General features: G+C 38.9%; 1 protein-coding gene and 1 long non-coding RNA gene across 7 annotated transcripts in view; one reads left to right on the forward strand and one right to left on the reverse strand.

Moving 5' to 3' along the window:
• VEGFC (vascular endothelial growth factor C) overlaps nt 1-20,043 on the forward strand; it is a 41,674-nt gene that overhangs the window by 14,869 nt on the left and 6,762 nt on the right. For 2 of the 4 annotated variants that reach the window (XM_035111769.3, XM_035111771.3), the window contains exons 2-4: nt 11,797-12,019; nt 17,019-17,209; nt 18,740-18,891. In XM_035111769.3, coding sequence (XP_034967660.3) covers nt 11,797-12,019; nt 17,019-17,209; nt 18,740-18,891 — 566 coding nt within the window. The remainder of the gene's footprint in view (nt 1-11,796; nt 12,020-17,018; nt 17,210-18,739; nt 18,892-20,043) is intronic. The other 2 variants (XM_035111770.3, XM_035111772.3) reach the window with 1 other exon arrangement.
• Nucleotides 17,843-20,043, reverse strand: part of LOC118083409 (uncharacterized) — a 64,049-nt gene continuing 61,848 nt past the window's right edge. For all 3 annotated transcript variants that reach the window (XR_015947462.1, XR_015947463.1, XR_015947461.1), the window contains 2 exons: nt 19,780-19,930; nt 17,843-18,624 (listed from right to left, as the gene is read on the reverse strand). This is a non-coding gene — a long non-coding RNA (uncharacterized LOC118083409). The remainder of the gene's footprint in view (nt 18,625-19,779; nt 19,931-20,043) is intronic.

A 20,043-nucleotide genomic window follows, 5' to 3' on the forward strand; every position in this document is an offset into this window, starting at 1 on the left:
TAGGAATCTTTTCTTTGTCCTTTAATGGAAGGAAGGCTAGGAGTCTATATGAAAAATTCCATTCTCGTTTAGTTATGGTGAAAATAATAACAGTCTAGCATTCTATTTGATCTCTGAATTGCAAATTTTGGAAAGATATTCACAAATGGAGTACGCAGGCACATCAGATATAATCATGGGGCTGTACCAAACATCAAGCACTTTCTAAGAGTGGGTAAGTGATGTGATTTTTATTGCATGTTTTAAAAACATTTTAAAGTGATCCTTTTGTTTTCATATTGTTCTGAATGCTTGTTCTCAGGATTTTTTAAACAACTAAGGAAGTTTAAGGCATCGATTATCCTGTTAAAACCCTTTAGCCAAATTACCATTTTAATCTCTCCATCTTAGTTAAGCCTCGCCAAAACTATAAGCGAGGACTTTACCAGAAGCCTTTCCCCCAAACCCTTTACTAACTTATTGAAGTGCAGGTGGGTCTTCCTGTACTACCCTAGAAATCTTGTCTGTTCAACCTAAGCCAAATGATTCAGCCATACCCAACAAGTCTTCAGCCACCAAGCCAATCCATCTGTCTCTCGGGTCTTCCTTTTTCTTCAACAAACCTCTTCCTTTGATGTTGTCTTCTGGCCAACTCCACAAATGCCAAGCACCGCCAACCCCAACTCTCCCTCTGCTGAGCAGCACTCAGCTGCTATATACACTTATTCTGGCTTTTCTACTCCAGTCCCAGCCAATCATGCTATCCAACTGAAAATTCTAAACCTGCATCCACCAATCAAAATATGCATACACCAGTCCTTCCACACAGCTGTCAGTTAAGGCCCCAGGCAACAGTTAAACAAACTTTTACCAGACCAGACATAAAACTTCCCACATCAAATAAATTGCAATGCACATTGCAATAGTGTTTTCAGTTTTGGGAGGGGTTAGGGCCCAATCAGTTCTGAGTACAGGTACAAGTCCTCTTCATGGGGATTCACATAAGGTTCTCTTTCTCTCTTCTCCTGCATATCAGCCCATGACATTGCAGGGAATAAAATGTCTATGAACACCAATATCCATCTAACTGTCCCTCTCTGTGCTCTACAAGTTACTTCTGCTCTGGAGCACAAATAATTTGCATGGCAGAGAGATGAGGGGCTTCCATTTCTAGAAGCTGTCTCTTACATACATTGGTCAATAGACAGCCCAGGCAATAGGATTATATTGAGTCCTAGGGGAATCCTCTATATACAGGTATTGTATAGCCTCTTAATAAAATGTACATATTTATACAGAATTATAATTATAATTGATCAAAGCACTTCACATGCATTCTCACAGTAAACTTTCAACACTCTTGTAAGATTGCTTAATTTTATTCTTATAAAGTAGGGCCTGTGAGACATGACGAAGCACAAACAGCAAGTTCATGGTAGACCTGAGATTGGCACTAGAAGCTTCCATCTCATAGCACAGGCCCCTTAACACTCACCAGATCTCATTCACATCTCACTGGGTGCTTCTGCTACAATTCCTGAATAAGCTAAGCACAAAAAGAGCAAGTGCTATGTTACATTTACTATAGACATCATTTTTGCGGCACCCATAATCTATTTTGGCATTTCATAACAGCCATGGTAGCTAGAATTCCTGGACTCATTATGTATGCCAAGCAAATGTCAGGAGGCAGGTGGCATAAATCTAATATACTAGTTGACTCAAATCTGTTTTCATAGTAATAGAGACTTCCTTTATTCTTTGTCAAAATATTTTGAGTAATGGCTATATCTGATTGTTGTGGAAAGAAAGGAAAATATTGGTGCATTGCAGTTTTGATGTTATAAACCATTAAAGAAATACATTTTGATCTTCAAAATGTTACATTCTGACTACTAAGTTGCATTTTTAAAATACATTTGTGTCCATATGTATTTCATTTCCCCTCTCCCTTATTTTTTTATCTACCAAAAAAAGACTAAATCTAATTCATTTTGGGGTTTACTATTGACATTATAATTAATTGCTCAGTTTTCAAGTTCACTTTCATTTTTTTGAGGGGGTACATTGCATCTATGCAAAATATTTTCATCAAAATAAACTCAATAAGGGAAATTAGAACAGGTTTGTGGAAGTGACAATCACAGCAACAAGAAGTCTTAGTCATATGGAAATACCATAGAAATGTATGTAGTTTAGCAAATAAATTAGATGTTATTTAATATTGGTTTGCATGTAAGATTAAACTATGGCTTAGCATACATGCAGGGTTTTCCAAACTTATGCGCTCCCCGCTCCCTTCCTCTGGTACTGCTGCAAGGAGATAGGAAGCTTTTGCTTCTGTCTTCAACTAACTGCAGTTACTCTTTGTGTCTGAAGCCAGATAAGCTCTGCTTTGTCTTAACTAGAGTTCAAGCCATCATTCACCAACCTGGTGCGCTCCAGCTATGCTGGATGGGAGCTGTAGTCCCAAATATCTGGAGGACATCAGGCTGGTGAAGGTTTAGGGAAGGAAGGAAGCCAACTTCAAACCATAATTCATGATCGACTTGTTTCTTTAAATCATGGTTAGCCATTAGTCATGATGGCTGTGGCTAATGAGACAGCTTCTGGAATGCCACAGGTTCACAACCTCTGCCCTAAACTGTAGTGAACACACACACTCTCAGTTAACACTCTCAGTTTGCACAATAAACAACAAAAGCAAAAACTTAAATATCCTTCCCTCATCTGTGCTGGAGTAGGAAAAGCCTACAAGGTTTACTCAGCTCATTCCTAGAGTGTCAAATGGTGGTTTGGCATTATGTTCAAAAGTTACCTTGTTATATTTACAGAATACATAGTCTTGTACAAGGAGGTCTTACAATTGGCATAAGATGAATAAAACAGAGAGTGCATTCAGACAGAAAAGGAAAGCTTGAATGCAAATGTTTCTATAGTTCAGAGAGTTAAGAATGAACCATAAGCTGAAGTGATTCATATCTGTTTCTGCTTCTTCTCAACTTCACACATATGAAGGTGTATTCAACCTATAGCTTGGTTGGAACTTTGGATGTATGACTGGGTCACTCAGTGCTCTTTCCAGCCTCTTTTAATGACATATTTATTCACTCAAGCCTTTGGAGGAAGTTGAAACATCAGAGTATATTGTCTTTTGAGTTTCTGAGGTTAGACTCTCTGATTAGCTTAATTTAACTTAACCCCCCCCCCCCAATATAGACAGCTTATATTATCTAAAGACTTTGAAGTGGTTTGCAATCATAAAAATATGTTGTTGTTGTTTAGTCATTTAGTCATGTCCGACTCTTCGTGACCCTATGGACCATAGCACTTATTCACACATAAACCATTCATATTCAGCAAGATTGCAACCCACATACAATGGATTGCTGCCAAGCACACAGATGCAAGTTTTTCTCCCCATCTCTAAAGCACTAATGGGCTCATGTCGCATACCCACCGGGCCATCTAATACTCCTCTCCCATCTCTCACTTGAGAGGAGCCCAGTTCTGTACCAGAGCAGTATTTCACCTCGCTAGACGAACGCCCTGTAAGACGAATTTTTCACTTAATGAAGAGATTTTTCAAGCGGAGGTTGCCTCGCTAGACGAATTCGTTTTGTGAAAAATTTGTCTAGCGAATAGCAGTTTCCCATAGGAATGCATTGAAATTCAATTAATGCGTTCCTATGGGCAATTTATTTATTTTTTAAATTCAATGCATTCCTATGGGATTCGCTAGATGAATTTTTTGTTATAAGAATTGACCCGTGGAACGAATTAAATTCGTCTAGCAAGGCACCACTGTACATACCGGTAAGCACAACATGGTACTGCACAATCATTTGTTTATCCAGCAGTGCAATGAGTCAGTGCATCTGGATGTTAACCAGGAGGTTGGTGGTTCAAGCCCCCCCCCCCCGGCCCGGTATGGCTGTGGGCAGGATTCCTGCATTGCAAGGGGTTGGAGTAGATGACTCTCAAGGTATCTTCCAACTCTACAATTCTGTGATTCTAACTCCTGCTAAGTACTGAATGAGCACTGGTACAAACATCAACCTCACTCAAGGTGGCCCTGAAGGTCACAATATGCTCAAACTGTTGAATTCAGCCAGTGGATATGCTTCACCTGCGAATTGGCCTGCTCCATCTTATGGTCCATTGAATACCTGCCAGTTAGCTCAGTTGGTTGGAGTGTGGTGCTTATGATGCCAAGGTCGCAGGCTCAATCCCTGTATGGGCCAGCTAAATATTCCTGCATTGCAGGGGATTGGAGTAGATGATCCTCGGGGCACCTTTCAGCTCTGTGATTCTATGATATCTTGTTGGCCAGCATCTCATGCTCTGGCTGCTCATCCTGTCCTGTAGGACAAGATCCCTTTGGGAAGTTTGAGGGAGAATGAAAAAAAGCAAACTCGAATCAGGAGGCCAGCTGGATCTTCTTCCACTAACAAACCAACCTCACCCTCCATAATCTTTACTGCGAGTAATACGATGCTAATCCAGAAATAGAATCTTTAATATTATGCTAACATGATGACATCTTAAAATTCTTTGTTGTATTTTTTGCGGTATGTTTTATTGTTGTTTTCATACTTTGCAAAGTCATGTGATCTTTGGTTAAAAAGAAAGTACAGGTAGTAGTAATATTAATTAATTAATTACTTAATTATGAATGATAGCCTGCTGTTACATCCAAACTGGCAAATGATACTTTGAACAAAGCAGGGCCAGACACTTTGTTTTGGGTTTAGAAGAACAGGTGAAGACAACAAAACAGGAAATATAGAAGACCAAATTCTATCCTGTGAACTGCCCTGAGACCTGTGGGTTTAAGGTGGTATACATAATTTATTATTAATAAAGACCAAATGCAATGCAGTGCTTATTGTCAGCACACCAGTATCAGATTTCCAGTTAGTAAATGATCCTGGATTTTTTCCCCTTGAAATGCACATTGAAGGAAGATTAGGATTTAAAAGAGATGTCCTTATATGGCCATACTCTCAGTTCCAGTTACTTCTTGTAGATATGCCTGTTTCAAAAGACACATCACAAGGATATGAGTGCATTTAGGAAAAATAATGTGCCAACAAAGTTTGCAGGAGGAAGCCTGGAGGCAAATGTAGCTCTCTCTTTTTTAAGATCCCTGGCACCATGCTGCAATGCACCTTTCTTTTTTCTGTGTTCAGAATGATGCCAAGTAAAAAAAAAATCACAAAACTTTCACATGGTATCTGGGGGTATTACACGGTTTTACTTATACTGTACTGTACATGCAATGGCAAGAAACGTAGCCCCTGGATGTGTGCTACCTGCATATCATCTGATTATAATAACTATCTGAACTATTATAACTGCAGGATTTGCTTTCAGCTATAAAGTAGGGAAATTGCATATCCACTCAAAGAGGGAAATATATAAAGTGACTATGCAGGTAGAATGGGATGCTGTAGTTCAAAATCAAATCCGTTTATTGTGAGGACCATGCCTGTACACAAATATCAACACAACAATAATTAAAAATATTAAAATCCATTTCATAATATCCCAACAAAACCTTCATCCCACAAAACACGAAGAGAAGGAAAACAAGCAACAAGTTAAACAGACGATGAAGGGGTCTTTACATTGTCATCTATAAATCTTTCCCTGGCTTTCATGGCCTTCATCACAAAAACCGCTACCGCATGGGTAATACGTGGGTTTGCATCAACCAACAAAAATTTTACTCTGTCTTCAGGATTGATTATGGAGTTGGGTATAATTTGCAGCATTGCGTCTCTAAAGCCCGAATAAATGGGGCAATAGAGGAGGTAATGTATAAGATCCTCTTTAATTTTCATAAGGCAAGGGCATAGACGATGTTCTACTGGGGTTTTTGTGAATTTACCGGTCAAATATGCAGTTGGCAATGTTTGAAACCGCACCATAGTAAAAGCTCTCCGAAGGGTGGGATCAGTGATCTCCACCAAGTAGTTGGCACAGATTTTGACTGCTTTTACTCGGGGAAACCAGTAGGAAAACCCAGAATTTTTTATCTTCGTGGTGTCCAAAAAGGCGTCTTTTTCAAAGATCCATTCCCGAACTTTATCAGGGCTCCACAGTTTGAGAGTATTAAACTCAGGTAGATTGTATCTGGATAGAATATCTAATAGGTTTTGACGCCAAGTAGTATTATGTTGTAAAGATACAAAAGCTTGTTTAGCCAATAAGGTGTTCGAGGCATCTGCGAGGTTGGTGAAAAAACGCAGAAATCTTAAGTGGGCCCTGGCAAACACAGAAGGTAATCCTACTTCCACTCTTAGGAAAGCTGCCGGAGTACTCTGAGGGAGGCCTAGAATTCTTCTGAGATAAAAATTTGGAAGATTTCAAGCCGTTCTAGCAGCTTCTGATTCCATCCCCAGAGTTCTACCCCATATAACATCTGGGGAATCACTTTACCAACAAAAGCTTTTAGTGCCGGGATCACCAGTTGCCCTCCCCTTGAATAAAAAAAGCTGAGCAGAGCACCGATTGTCCTACGTGTTAGAAGGGTCGCGGCCTTGAAGTGGGCAAGCCAGCTAGATGTAGCTTGGAAGGTGATATCAAGATATTTAAAGAGAGGACACTGTTCAATTATGCGTTCGTCTAAAGACCATCTAAATGTGTGGCGAGCTCTAGTAAACACCACAATTTTTGTTTTGTCATACAGCAAAAATTTTTGCTGTAGTTCTGATTTAGCTCTACCAGGTTGAAGATATTAGCATATCTCATTCCTCTATTATTTTCTTATTTTGGGTATGCAAATAAACATGGTGTTCAATTATTTCCCCCCACAAACTCTTTCTTTGGTTTGTATGATGGGCAGAGCTTTAAATTAAGGAAAATTGAAGAAATTTTTTAAATGAATTCGGCTGTTTCTTAAGTTACTTTGGTTATTACATGCAGGAAGCACAGTGACCACTTAATATATTCAATATATGCAACTTATTAACATCTGGAATTGGACTTTTTAGCCATTGTAAATTAACAACTGACACACAGTGACCTTTTATAATATTTCTGCTGTCTGCATGGAAGTTTCTCTCTGTGCAAAATGTTAGAAATTCTCATGAAAATATTTCATCTTAACTTGCTTCTTGAACTTTTTTACATGTTACACAAGAACCATATTTAACTGTTCTCAACTTAAGACCAGACTATTCTGTTTATATACTGGATTTGATAAATCATGCAGCTTATAGCATATTTAAGTGGAACACTTAAACAGAATTAGTTCTGGACTGAAACTTTGCACACACCCATAATACTTATAACCCTGAATTATAAAGAAAGATATGTTGTTTGAAATATCAAAATGTTGGACTAGACAGTTGTGAAAGAAAAACAAAACATATTAAAATATTTCAATTTTACCTTTACAGTGAAAATACTGGTAATTTGAACTGAAATAAATAGTAAAATAAAACTGAATTTCTCACATTTTTTTCTTCAAAAAACATTCTTCTGTGAACACTGAAAAGTAAAATAAAAAAATTCCTTCAGTAGCACCTTAAAGGCCAACTAAGTTTTTATTTTGGTATGAGCTTTCGTGTGCATGCACACTTCTTCAGATACACTGAAATAGGAGTCCCCAGGCGCTTATGTGGAGAAGGGGTGGGGAGGGGGTGGGGTGGGGAGGGGAGGGGGTATCACTCAGAAGGGTGGTGGAAGTGGGTGATTGACTGACTGATAGCTGTTGATGACTGAAAACGACTGAAAAGTAAGATTGCAAATAGAGTGCCAATTTTTAAAACTGAAATCTTATTATTAAATAGCTACCTGTTAATGGAATGTAAATAGAAACATTGCCTAGCTTACATTTCAATGTGCAGGATATGTAGCACTTTCCATTACAGGACAGTGCTGTTGGAGAGGAAGGTTTAGAAGATAGATTCTTACTCTCTTGTAGCAAAATGGCAATTTCTCCAACACATTAAAACTTTGTTAGATTTTATATCTGCCCTCATCCATCTTAAAACAAATGTTCCCCATTGAAATACTTAGGCTAGAATAAGTCACAGACACCTAGCTTTGAAAATAAGTGAAGATCTTGGTGCAGATAAGGTAAACAAGTCCAAATGACTTAAAAGGAAATAACTTGATTTCCTTGCAAAAAGTATTATATAATATTTGGGTTAGCAAAGATGTAGGCTGTAAAATCTCATTTAGAGAGATTTTATTCACTTGGTTTTCCTTCAGCTGGAAGCCATGGCTGCATGCCTCCTTGTTCAGATCTTGTACGGTGTGGAGATTACAAATGCCTATGTTAAAACCAGTTTTTTCCTTCATCTAATAGCCTTTGTATCATCAGAGTGAAGGTATTTTAAAGTGAATGTATATATAAGCAGCAGTCTCAATATTTGCAGCAGGTGGTACATTTACAAGAAGAAAATCCAGTAATACTTGTGATCATTTCCAAAAGTACACATTTCACTTGTGAAATACCTGTTTTTGCATGTGGGAGTCTTTGATACTAATTTGTGTGGGAGGGGCAGGTCCATTCTAAATGGCCTGTGAATTGTAAGTTAAAATGTCATTGAAATGGCAAAAATATTTTTTCACCGTGCCATTCCTGATTATTTATAAGGTGACCTGCAGACTTGTGAAGCCCACAATGTTTCCGCAGACATAGGGCCTTCTACAGCAAAACACAAATCCAATGAAATGTCTTCCTTTTTATGTTTATGCTTGGCTTATTACTACCTTTACATTCCTTCTTACTTTTTGAGATGTTATTTATGCACTGAATCATTGGGAGTGATGTTAATGACTTAATTTATGTTGCCATTATTTACTATTCTTTTCACTATTTTTGAACTGAGCCATTTGTTGACTTGGCAATCCTTTCTGTAGGTTTTTTTCTTCATGGCCTACTATGCTTAAATTTGAAATATTTGTTAGAACAAGGCAACATGACAAAGTAGGTGGTCTTCCGATTAATATTTCTGTTCAGATCTGTAAACTGTGCAAGGATTGTTTAACAGTTCTGAATCCATGCCTTATGACATTATTCCATTTGTTTTGGAATAAAGTTCGGCATTTGCATTGCAACGTATTGCATGTTACTCATGGACTAAGGCTTTTCTCCAGAATTGCTCTTTATATTTGCTTACTCCACATACTTTGATCGTCTCTTGTTAAACATTTGGGCTATAGTTTACTTCTGTTTAGTCAAACGTCCTAGCTATTACCATTCAAACACATGCCAGAGAAAGAATGTTGCTTATTAATTTGTAGCATATTGTAAACAGTGGTAAGAAGTGAGATGAGCAACATTCGAGATTGGGCCACTAAATTATCACAAATTAAAATGTTATACAGTCGTACCTCGGGTTACAGTTGCTTCAGGTTGCGCACCGCGGTGAATCCGAAAGTCCCGAAATGGGTTACTTCCAGGATTCCGCGCTTTGCACATGTGCAGAAGCGTCGGATCGCAACCCACATGTGTGCAGATGCGGCGCTGCAGGTTGAGAATGCTGTGGGTTGCGAATGTGCCTCCTGCATGGATCACGTTCGCAACCCGAGCATCCACTGTATAGTAAATAAGGATATTTTCATAATGAAAATATACAACTATGTGAAAGATAATATTTTAATTAATGAAGAACTTATGCTTCCCTTTCATTAACACAAGCCACTATTTAAAGGTTTAAACAGCACTTGCATTCCGCCTTCTGTCAAGTAACTGACAGCCTTCCATCTCACCCCTGCAAGGCACTTTACCTCCCTAGTATGTGTCTCTGTAGGCAAGGAGAAGACCAGACATATAGCTTCAGTTTTGAATTGTAATTGGGGAATAATATGTGGCAGAACATTTTTCACAGAAAACATTCCATTTCTAAAAATTAATAACATAATGATTTGATAAAAGGATTGTCAAAATTTTGCAGTTTCAAAATTGGGGTGGCATGGGAGGTGCAGAGCCATCGGTGCAGTACTACTCCCTTTCAGCACATGGATTACAGGTTCTCCCTTAGGCTTGGTTGCTGGCTTAGTCACAGGCAGTTTCTCAGGCCTTCCTTTTCTTCTCCAATGCCCTTCTTCTATTATTGTTGTCTTCTTCTGGTGGTCTCCACAAACAGCAAACACCAACAGCTAGAATTCTGTCTCTGCTAACCAGCAACCAACCATATAAATACATCTTTTGGCCCCTCTTAATACATTTCTATTAACCAATTTGTCCTGCATACAAGTAAATGAACACAAAGGTTTATAGACATCATTTTCCCATTAAAAGCTCTCACAACAAATCCTTGAAAATGAAATGTGCTGACAACTATGATCACTATGAATCCATTAAGTTGTATTATTACATGTCACACCATCAATTATGAGTTGCAGGCTCAGCCAAGTATTAAGTATTTTGACCTTTATAATTAATAATGGGCACCAGGGATGACTTAAAGAAAAAAGCCATAGTGTGAAAATATAAACTACATTCATTTAGTTTGCACTGCTAGATTGGACAGATGCTTGAACATTTATTTCATTAAGCAACTGAGGTTGGTTGTTTTTTTAACACTTTCTGGGGGGGGGGGTGTAACAATATATACAATGAATATACTTTCCCCAATTATTCATGCAAAATAAACTTACTTGCACCTGAAGTAGCTTAAATCTCATTCTAAGCTCATCAGCCAGCAGGGCTATTATATTATGACAAGATAGAATAAAGGAGAATTTCATATGTGACTGAAATTCATTTAGGGTGAAGGCATTAAATATTTGAGACCATTACCTTGAAAAAAGTATACAGTATGTTGTTAATTATTTTATTTTTTCCACGTTAATCGCATGACATACTGCAAATTCAAAAAGACTGCTTCAACATAATCCAGAAGGTGTATTGTAAATGTGTAGTCTTAAAAACTATTATATATATATATATATATATATATATATATATATATATACATACATACATACACACACACACACACACACACACACACACACAGTGGTACCTCTGGTTACTAACATAATTCATTCCAGAGGTCCGTTCTTAACCTGAAACTGTTCTTAACCTGAAGCACCACTTTAGCTAATGGGGCCTCCCGCTGCCGCTGCTGTGCTGCCGGCGCGCGATTTCTGTTCTCATCCTGGGGCAAAGTTCTTAACCCGAGGTACTACTTCCGGGTTAGAGGAGTCTGTAACCCGAAGTGTTTGTAACCCGAGGTACCACTGTATTAAAAGTATACAATGATATAGTTAGAGAAAATGGAACAATAAAATTTAGAAAAGATCATTCATCTGCTTCTAGTTCTTCCTCCCCTTGCTGCCTTTTTCACTGCATTGCCCCCCCCTCTCTAGTTCTTAGTTAATTTTTAAATGTTTATTTTCATCAGATTAAAGTGCACTGTTTTTACTTTATGCTAAATCATTGTCATAGTGGAACACAAAATCAATGTTTGAAGGCTCTATAAGTTTAGCTGGCATTGCCTGCCTTGTTTCTAAATAACTGTGCATAGAATTGCAGCCTAGATGATATTGAACAAAGAATCTGTGTTTGTAGTTCATTCACATTTGCCTAAAACTAGCTTTGGTATTAGTGTTCATGTGTAAGGGTCCCCAATGGCAGTTTGTTTGGACCAATAATGGCAATATACTGGGCTAACAAAGTCAATATATTGTTTCCTCCTTGTACTTTCATAACAGCCTTAACAAAACAAAGAAGGTAGGTAGACAGACTTGAATGCATTTTTGATAATGAAGTCTCTATAGGGAAAGAGACTTCCATACTTGCCGTTACATATTTGTATAATGTGGGAACTAATTATTTTTGCTCTTTTTTAGCAGACTCATGCAAGTAAAGAGTTGGAAGAGCAGTTGCGGTCTGTATCCAGTGTGGATGAACTCATGACAGTACTTTATCCAGAATACTGGAAAATGTTCAAATGTCAGTTGAGGAAAGGGAGCTGGCAATACAATAGGGAACAGCCCAGCTTCGATGCAAGATCAGAGGATTCAAATCCAGTAAAATTTGCTGCGGCACATTACAATCCCGAGATCTTGAAAAGTAAGTGTTGAAAAATTAATGTCCACCAGATACTGCAAATCAGTTTTTTTTAAAAAAATTAACATTTAAATTCTGAAAACAAAACTGCTAAAATGTTACATTAAAGCATAATTTAGCGTACTCAGAACCTCAAACCCTCACTAATAACAAGAAATTCCATAACTCTTTGCAGGTTTTTGAGCTACCATATTTTTCTGTGTATAAAATGCTCACATGTATAAGGCGACCCCCCCCTTTTTTAACCCAAAATCAAGAAATCAATATTTTAAATATCAAACAGAACAACTTTGTATTTTATTAAATATTCAAAGCACTGGCACCAGCGTAGCAACCTCCAGTGGTGGGGTGTGTGTATGCATGTGTTGGCAGCAGTGGAGCATGCCCCACCAGCACCCAAGATCGCCCAAAATTGTCCAGCTTTTTTGGGGAGAGGAAAAAAAACCCATAGCAGTCACCATCCATGTATAAGAAAACCCCCAGTTTTTGACTTTTTTTTGCAAAAACAATCGACTTATACACAAAAAAATACTGTATATTGTGAAAAATAGGTGAGGTGTGCAGGTTTCCCCCAAGATCAGCAACCTAGGCATGGCAGACAGAGGGAAATCTAAGCTAGGAAAAAGGAGGCAGACCAAATATGAAGTACAGATATGCTCACCTGGCAGTTTGTCTGACAAATTGTTCAGACCAAAGATATCTGCCGATATCTAGGAGTCATTTGAGTCACATGATTTGACAGGTGTAACTCCTGGATGTAACAGCTTAATAGAGCAATCCTAACTCCCTGCTGCCACTGCCATGTGTGTTCTTGGTGGTAGCAGTTATAGGAAATAGGTCAGGCAGATAGGGCCCTATTCCTGCTCCAGTTGCAGGCTGGCACAGCAATTGGGTCCACTGGCAGGGATACTACTAGCAGGTCTTTCGCCCAGCCATATGTTTCGTGGACAGAAGTGGGAGGTTGCACTTGTAGGAGGCCAGCTGATGCAGCACAACCACCTACCCACACATTCCAATGTTAAGGGGTTAAAATTGCAGCCTTAGTTTTGCATCCCAGTCCTAGACTAGGAGGAGGATTTAGCATCCCATTCCTGTTTGGACACCTAGCTTTAGACTTGTGGAAAGTTACAACAAGGAAGTCTTTATCTGGAAATAGGTCTGGATCTATAGTACTTTCATTCCAGCCCTGATTTTTATTTGTAGTCTCTGTGCAGGCACATATATGGGTTCTGCAGCTGAGCAGAGCACCATTTGGAAACTTTCTAGAGCTCATGGCCAGAAGCTGGTGTCATGCCCATCCCCACCCATTCATCAGAAGATGTTTTCTAATCATGCATGCCTTGAGTATATGCCTTCCCACTCATTTCTCTTTTGGCTACCACAAAGGCAACAAAATTTTCTCAGGAAATTACTCTTCAGTGAATTCTGTAAGTCCTTCCTTTCACCCTATTTTAGTCAAAAAGCTTCCTTTTTGCTTTTTCTTTCTAACTTTTAAAAATAATAATCTCTAGCTACATTTATATTTGGTAATATTGCCCTTGCATTTTGTCCCCATGCACCTACGGTGCAGCTGATCTCTCTTAAGAAGTGCTGAAATTGTGGGAGGAAGATTCCCACCTCTGATAGCAAGCTGTTTAAAGCAGGATAATAACTGCTATCTGATCTGTTTAGGAAGCTAAACAGTTGATTCCTGTTCATTGCCAAAACTGCACTAAGCAAGCTCATAGGAATTGTTGTTCTATGTGGAATGAGCTTTGCAGACCACAAAAAGTATGGTACCCAAGACTTCCTACATAGAGACAACATATCTGTCCCCAATCTCAGTTTATGCACTGTCCCTACTAATCATCTGACCCAGGTGTCAGTTCATCAGTCTCTGCTTACCAATAGACTTAAGGACAAAGACTGAAAAGGAAATAATTGAGCCCATAGCAATGACTTCTTGGTTTCATCCACAAAAGGTTTCCCGTTCATGAATCAAAGGAAAAGCAGCATTATAATTATACTACTATGATCCTAAACCACTTGCCTCAACACAAGTAGCAAGCCCTGCACCACTTCCAAGTTTGACCTTGCTGAAACTCCTACCGACCTGCTGACTGCTCTTGTTCAGACTATCTCATCTTGAACCCTAACTCTGGACTCTAAGACTACAGCTTCAATATCAATGTCACTTCTTGCAACAGTATCCTCTTTTATTCCTTCAGTTCTAAAAACTTCCAGTACTGATGGTACTGGCTTCAACATCATTATTCACTATTAATATTGGAATCAATATTGGAAAGAGAAAAGCTGACACAAACTTGTTCAAGTCCTTGAACCTTTCATATCTGCTTCAGTCTCTAGGGTTATCCCCTGGTGGACCTTTTCACCATTTCTAAATACTATTAATTCTGCAGCAGAGCAGATCAAGATCCCCACCACTGAAAGAACCCCCCCTCTCCCCCCCCTCTCTCTCTCTCTCTATATATATATATATCTTCCTGCACTTTTGCATCATTCCAAGAGTGCTACATACGATGTCACTCAACAGGACAAACTGCATCCCCATTGACCTTAGTGCACCCAAATGCACTAATGATGAGCCTAACAGCCTGAATATACAGCTTTCTTATGGATCTCTAAAATGCTCCATGATATTCTTCCATGAGGCAATCCTATACAATGAAATAGATTCAGTTCTTGTTACTTTTGAAAACTCCACTAATCATACTTCAGATTATATGCTCAACCTGCTGTTCAGGTTTTAGCTATTCTTAACATCTGGGTTCTTCATTACACCATCCTGTAGAAGTAATGTTAAGTGTTTGCTCATTTGTTACATTTTCCTTTAAAGGTCTTAACAGTTTACAATTCCCAGTATCAGTGTCCAGTCCTGGAGTTTCCCTCTGTTCTTACTCTGCTGGTGTGAGCTTCCCTGAATTCATTTCAGCTTCAGGATGTGTTCTTCCTAAGAATCTTTTTTGGTGAACACATGTTGGCAAGGACACTTGGTGAACAATGTGCTCTGCATTTTCATTCAACTTATTTGAATGGCGACAGAGAAAAGTTTGTGGTTTGTCCTCCTTTAGATTGTTTCACATTTTCTTCTCCAAAGGGACTTGGATTAATTGTGGATTAATTGTTCCAGACCAGTCTTGTCTGTACATGGATGATTGGAGGGGTTTTTGTTTTCTGTCTGGACAGATCAGTTGCTTTTTACAACAACATAAACACTCTTTTTCTTGCTATGAGAATCTGAAAAGGGCCTTTTGTGTTTCCTCCCAATAGCGTTCATTTCCCCAGATGCTGCTTCTACCTTTTTTCTAGGGTATTTCATTACATTAAGACGGATGGCGCCTTGTACGCCTCCTTCTGGCAGCTCTTGCAGCCAAGCTGGTCCCAAGCATATTGTTCTGCTTTCCTTTGGACTATATCAGCGAGGCTGAGAGAGGGGTCTTGTCGTCTGGGCAGCCCAGGACATCCATCCACAATGCCCAGGCTTGCGCCCCAGGTAGGTCACTTCACTGCTGCTATCGCAGCAGTTTGACTTCACCCCCAGAAGTGCACTCCATTATCTCTTGAGACAAATGGATGCCAACAATATTACAAGAACTCTGCAAAGTGGCTATATTGTTCTACTTTTCCACTTTAACAAAGCATTATGTGTTGGAAGTCGAAATAACCTCTCACTCAATCTTTGGGAGAGCTCTTCTGAACAACTTTTCCCCCCATAAAAACACCAGCGCTTCCTTCCATGTATGTTGGCTGCTAGTCTTCCATATGTGTAGCTGCACAGAGTCTATGAAGAAGAAAAACACGTTGCTTACCTGTAACTGATGTTCTTCAAGTGATCATCTGTGAAGTCACAATCAACCCTCCTTTCCCACTGCAGGTGTCTCCTTTCTTTTGGTGGGATATTCTCACAACAGTCATGAAGAAACTGAATAGAAGTGCACGTACTGCCCCTTCAGGCATATGTAAAAGAGATATATCTCCCTTTTGAGGGTTAGGGGCATGAGCATCAGCTCTCAGGCTTGAGTTCTAGAAAGTTCCAGGATGGTGCTCTGCACAGACACAGATCCCCTTTTTGTGACTACATATATGACCACTCAAACAACATCTGTTAAAGGTAAGCAACATCAGTTTTCTTCTCTTCTGTAGATTTTTTTTTCCAGCTAGGTTTTCTCACAACTATTGAAACCTTGCTAAGGAACCATTCACTAATCATTTATAAGTGCTAGAAACCTACGAGCAAATATTTGGTTGGTTATTTCAAGTCAGTAGGTGATTCCTCACCTCTAATGCTCCAAGGGATATCTACCTCTGTTCTCTGCCATTCTATCTGTCAGATTTTCTTCCCTTCTCAGAATCCTCTTTTTTGGCCTTCCCTAATTTATGTGACTTGCCTCTGATACTCTTTAATTGGTCTCTGGCTGCCATACCTCTCTCTTCTTTATTGCTCCTGTTTCTTTTTCCTATTCTTCCATCTGCAAGCCCCAACCCCTGCTTGCTCTGCCCTTCTTAAGATCCTCGGTGCCCTTTCGAGAGACTATTCTAGCCTGCTCAACAAAGCATTTGCACCAGTGGCTCAGGCGTACCTAAGGACTTATCCCCACTTACCTTTTTGTTTCCAGGTACAGGTCCATGCTTTAAAGCTCCAAGTGCTCTTCTTTCACCCTGGAGTTTTCCCCACAAAAAACCCCACTTTTAAAGCTGAAGCACAACAAATGACAATCCAGGTTTTCCACAATTCACCTTTAAACAGTGGGTTTGCGCAGGGAAAGCTCTGGAGGTTAGTGTGGATAAGCCCTGGTAATAAGACTACTCTTAGAGAACTAGCATTAAAGAACTCTGATTTTTTTTTTTTGGCTCTTGTTGTGTTTGCTTTTTACAGAACTCAGTTTCTAGATAAACATGGTCCATTTAATAAGCAAGTTTTAACTACTTTCAGGGGAATCTGATTTTGAACTATTAAGAAAACCTGTGTTATAACTTATGAGCTTTCCCTGTAACTTGGCAGGTATTGATAATGAGTGGAGAAAAACTCAATGCATGCCACGTGAGGTATGTGTAGATGTGGGGAAAGAGTATGGAGCAACAACAAACACCTTCTTTAAACCTCCATGTGTGTCCATCTACAGATGTGGAGGTTGCTGCAATAGTGAAGGGCTGCAGTGTATGAATATCAGCACAAGCTTCATCAGTAAAACGGTAGGTTGTTATCTCAGCTACATTCTGGGTTTGTTTTAAGCTCTCAGTGCCTGCATGTGATTGAAATATGCACTGAGATTTGGATCTGCTTTAAAAGGAATACATTGTTCTGTTGTTTACATTGTAAAATATAATATGAATGCATTTGTTGTAGAACTATAAGAATCCCAGCATTCTGTCCCAATCTCCCAGCACTATATCATTATTTTGGGACCAAATGAGAGCCTCGTTTTATTATTAATACTAACACACGAGTAATAAGCAGGGTCACACTGAGTAGCCCCTTCCTCTGGCTACCATGTGACCAAGCAAACACTTGAAGGAAAAGGAAAAGCCTTCAAACATACAGGCTTCTATTTCTGTATGTTTTCATTTTGTCCTGTTCATAGCAATTCATTAGGCTGGGCTCTAGCTCAAGCAGAGCAACATACATTTTATTTATCCCATATAAGTGAATGCTTGGTTATTAGTTCTTAGGTAGGGAGAGGACCTATTTACTGAACAAATAGTAGTGAAAGTTAATGGTGCTACATTAGTATATTCCTCACTTTTATAAGCAACCTCATGCACAAATTATTCTGCCACCTTGGTTAAAGAACTTACCCCTCTCATCCATACCACAAAAGAATTAACAACAATAATTTTATTATTTATACCCCATGTATCTGTCTGGCTTTTCCCAGGCACTCTGGGTGGCCTACAGCATGTATAAAAACATCAATCTTTAAAAACCTCACAGGGCTGCCTTCAGATATCTTCTAAAAGTTACATAGTTCTTTATTTCCTTGACATCTGAAGGGAGGGCATTCCACAGGGAGGGAGCCACTACCAAGAAGGCCCTCTGCCTGGTTCCCTAAAATTTTGCTTCTTGCAGTGAGGGAACCAGCAGAAGACCCTTGGAGGAGGACCTCAGTGCCTGGGCTGAGCGATGGGGGTGGAGATGCTACTTCAGGTGTATTGAGCAAAGGCCATTTAGGGCTTTAAAGGTCAGCACCAACACTTTGAATTGTGCTCAGAAACATACTAGGAGCCAGTGAAAATTCGTTAGGACCAGGTTGTATGGTCCCAGCAGCCACTCCCAGTCACCAGTCTAGTTGTCGCATTCTGGATTAGTTGTGGTTTCCGGGTCACCTTCAAAGGTAAGCCCATGTAGAGCGCTTTGCAGTAGTCCAAGTGGGAGATAACCAGGGCATGCACCACTCTGGAGTACCCCACACCCACCCACAACAGTCCCCAAAGAATAGTATTTCTGTCTTGTCAGGATTCAACCTCAATCTGTTAGCTTCCAACTACTTCCAGACACTCACAGGTTCTGATTTAAAAGAGAGGTAGATATATACTGTTCGTTCTTCCAAAGGAGTCCAGAGCATCAAACACATCCACAGGTTTATTTAAGCATTCTGAAACAGTTTAATCTAAAACAGTTAAAAGCATTTAAAAAACATTATAAGCAGCACGCTAAAACATTGCTCTCATTTTTGCTTTTAATAAAAATTTGTTTCTGTTTCCCCCCCTTTTATTTTTGTGTAGTTATTTGAAATAACTGTGCCACTGTCTCATGGTCCCAAACCTGTAACAATCAGTTTCGCGAATCATACATCCTGCCGATGCATGTCCAAACTTGATGTCTACAGACAAGTTCATTCAATCATTAGACGGTCCTTGTCAGTTACACAAACACAGTAAGTATTAGATTTGCATATTTCTTGCTCTATTTTAAAAACTCTAGAATACAAAGCAGGTTACTGGTGACAAATATTTAAACAAGTGTATTGAAAAAGTTATTTAGTTGATTTTTTTAAAAAAAAAAATCAGAAGACATGGTTGGTTATGCCATTAGTTTTATGCAAAAAATCATGTATCAGAGCATGAACCTAACATCAAAATCAATAAAAGTGTGGTTTATCAGTTTGAAAGGACTGCAACACTTCAGATATTTAGTTAAACTAATTTTTAAATTAAATAAACAATTGTTTTGATATTATTTTATTTTAAGAAGTATTCTCAACCTAAATTATGAATAGTCTTCCACAACAATTTGCCAGAGTATTGAATATTGAATAAGGATCATAGGATGTGGCGGGGAGTTCATTTTTCAACTTTTAAACAACAATACAACATATTTTAGTTATTGTGAATTGCATGTAAATTCAAAGTGTTATAAATCAATTTGAAATCTGAGGTGTGCTCTTTCAGAATGTGCTTGATTAATTCTTTTAATTGTTATTTCAAAACATACTGAGTTGTATACAGAAGAATGGGGGGGGACCCACAAAAATCATAAAACAGTTTGTGGGGATTTTTCCAGAGACATTTTGTATGTGTTAGAGGTCATTACCCTGAGTTTTTAATGTATGACATTTGAGTTTAAACTACAGACTTACTGGATTAATTGATGCAATAGGCATTTGTCATTTCTCAATGTCATTTGCACTATGGCCCTATGGACTTTGCAGGGTTTTTTAGGATGTGGCATGTATTGGGTGGAAATGGAATGGCAGTGAACAAAGCCACTTCACTTTACAACAAATGCATGCTGGAATACGCTAGTAGCCATTGATAGCTCTTACCTTTTCTGAATTTGTCCAGTACTCCTTTAAAACCATTCAAGCTGTTGTTCATATCTATTTCTTATAGCGTTCAACTATGCACTGTGAGAAGTGCTTCCTTTTGTCTGTCCTAAATCTCCCACTCTTCAGCTTAATTAGATGACCCCAGGTTCTGGAATTATGAGGAGGGAAGAAAAACAGGTTGCATTTGTCCGCAGAAGTATCTGTGACCCATGCACAAAAACTCTTGTCTTGCATTTTCAGTGCACTAAATAATGCAATACT

The sequence above is a fragment of the Zootoca vivipara genome, chromosome Z1 (genome assembly GCF_965207765.1).
Source record: "Zootoca vivipara chromosome Z1, rZooViv2.hap1.1, whole genome shotgun sequence".
Classification (NCBI taxonomy): Eukaryota; Metazoa; Chordata; class Lepidosauria; order Squamata; family Lacertidae; genus Zootoca; species Zootoca vivipara.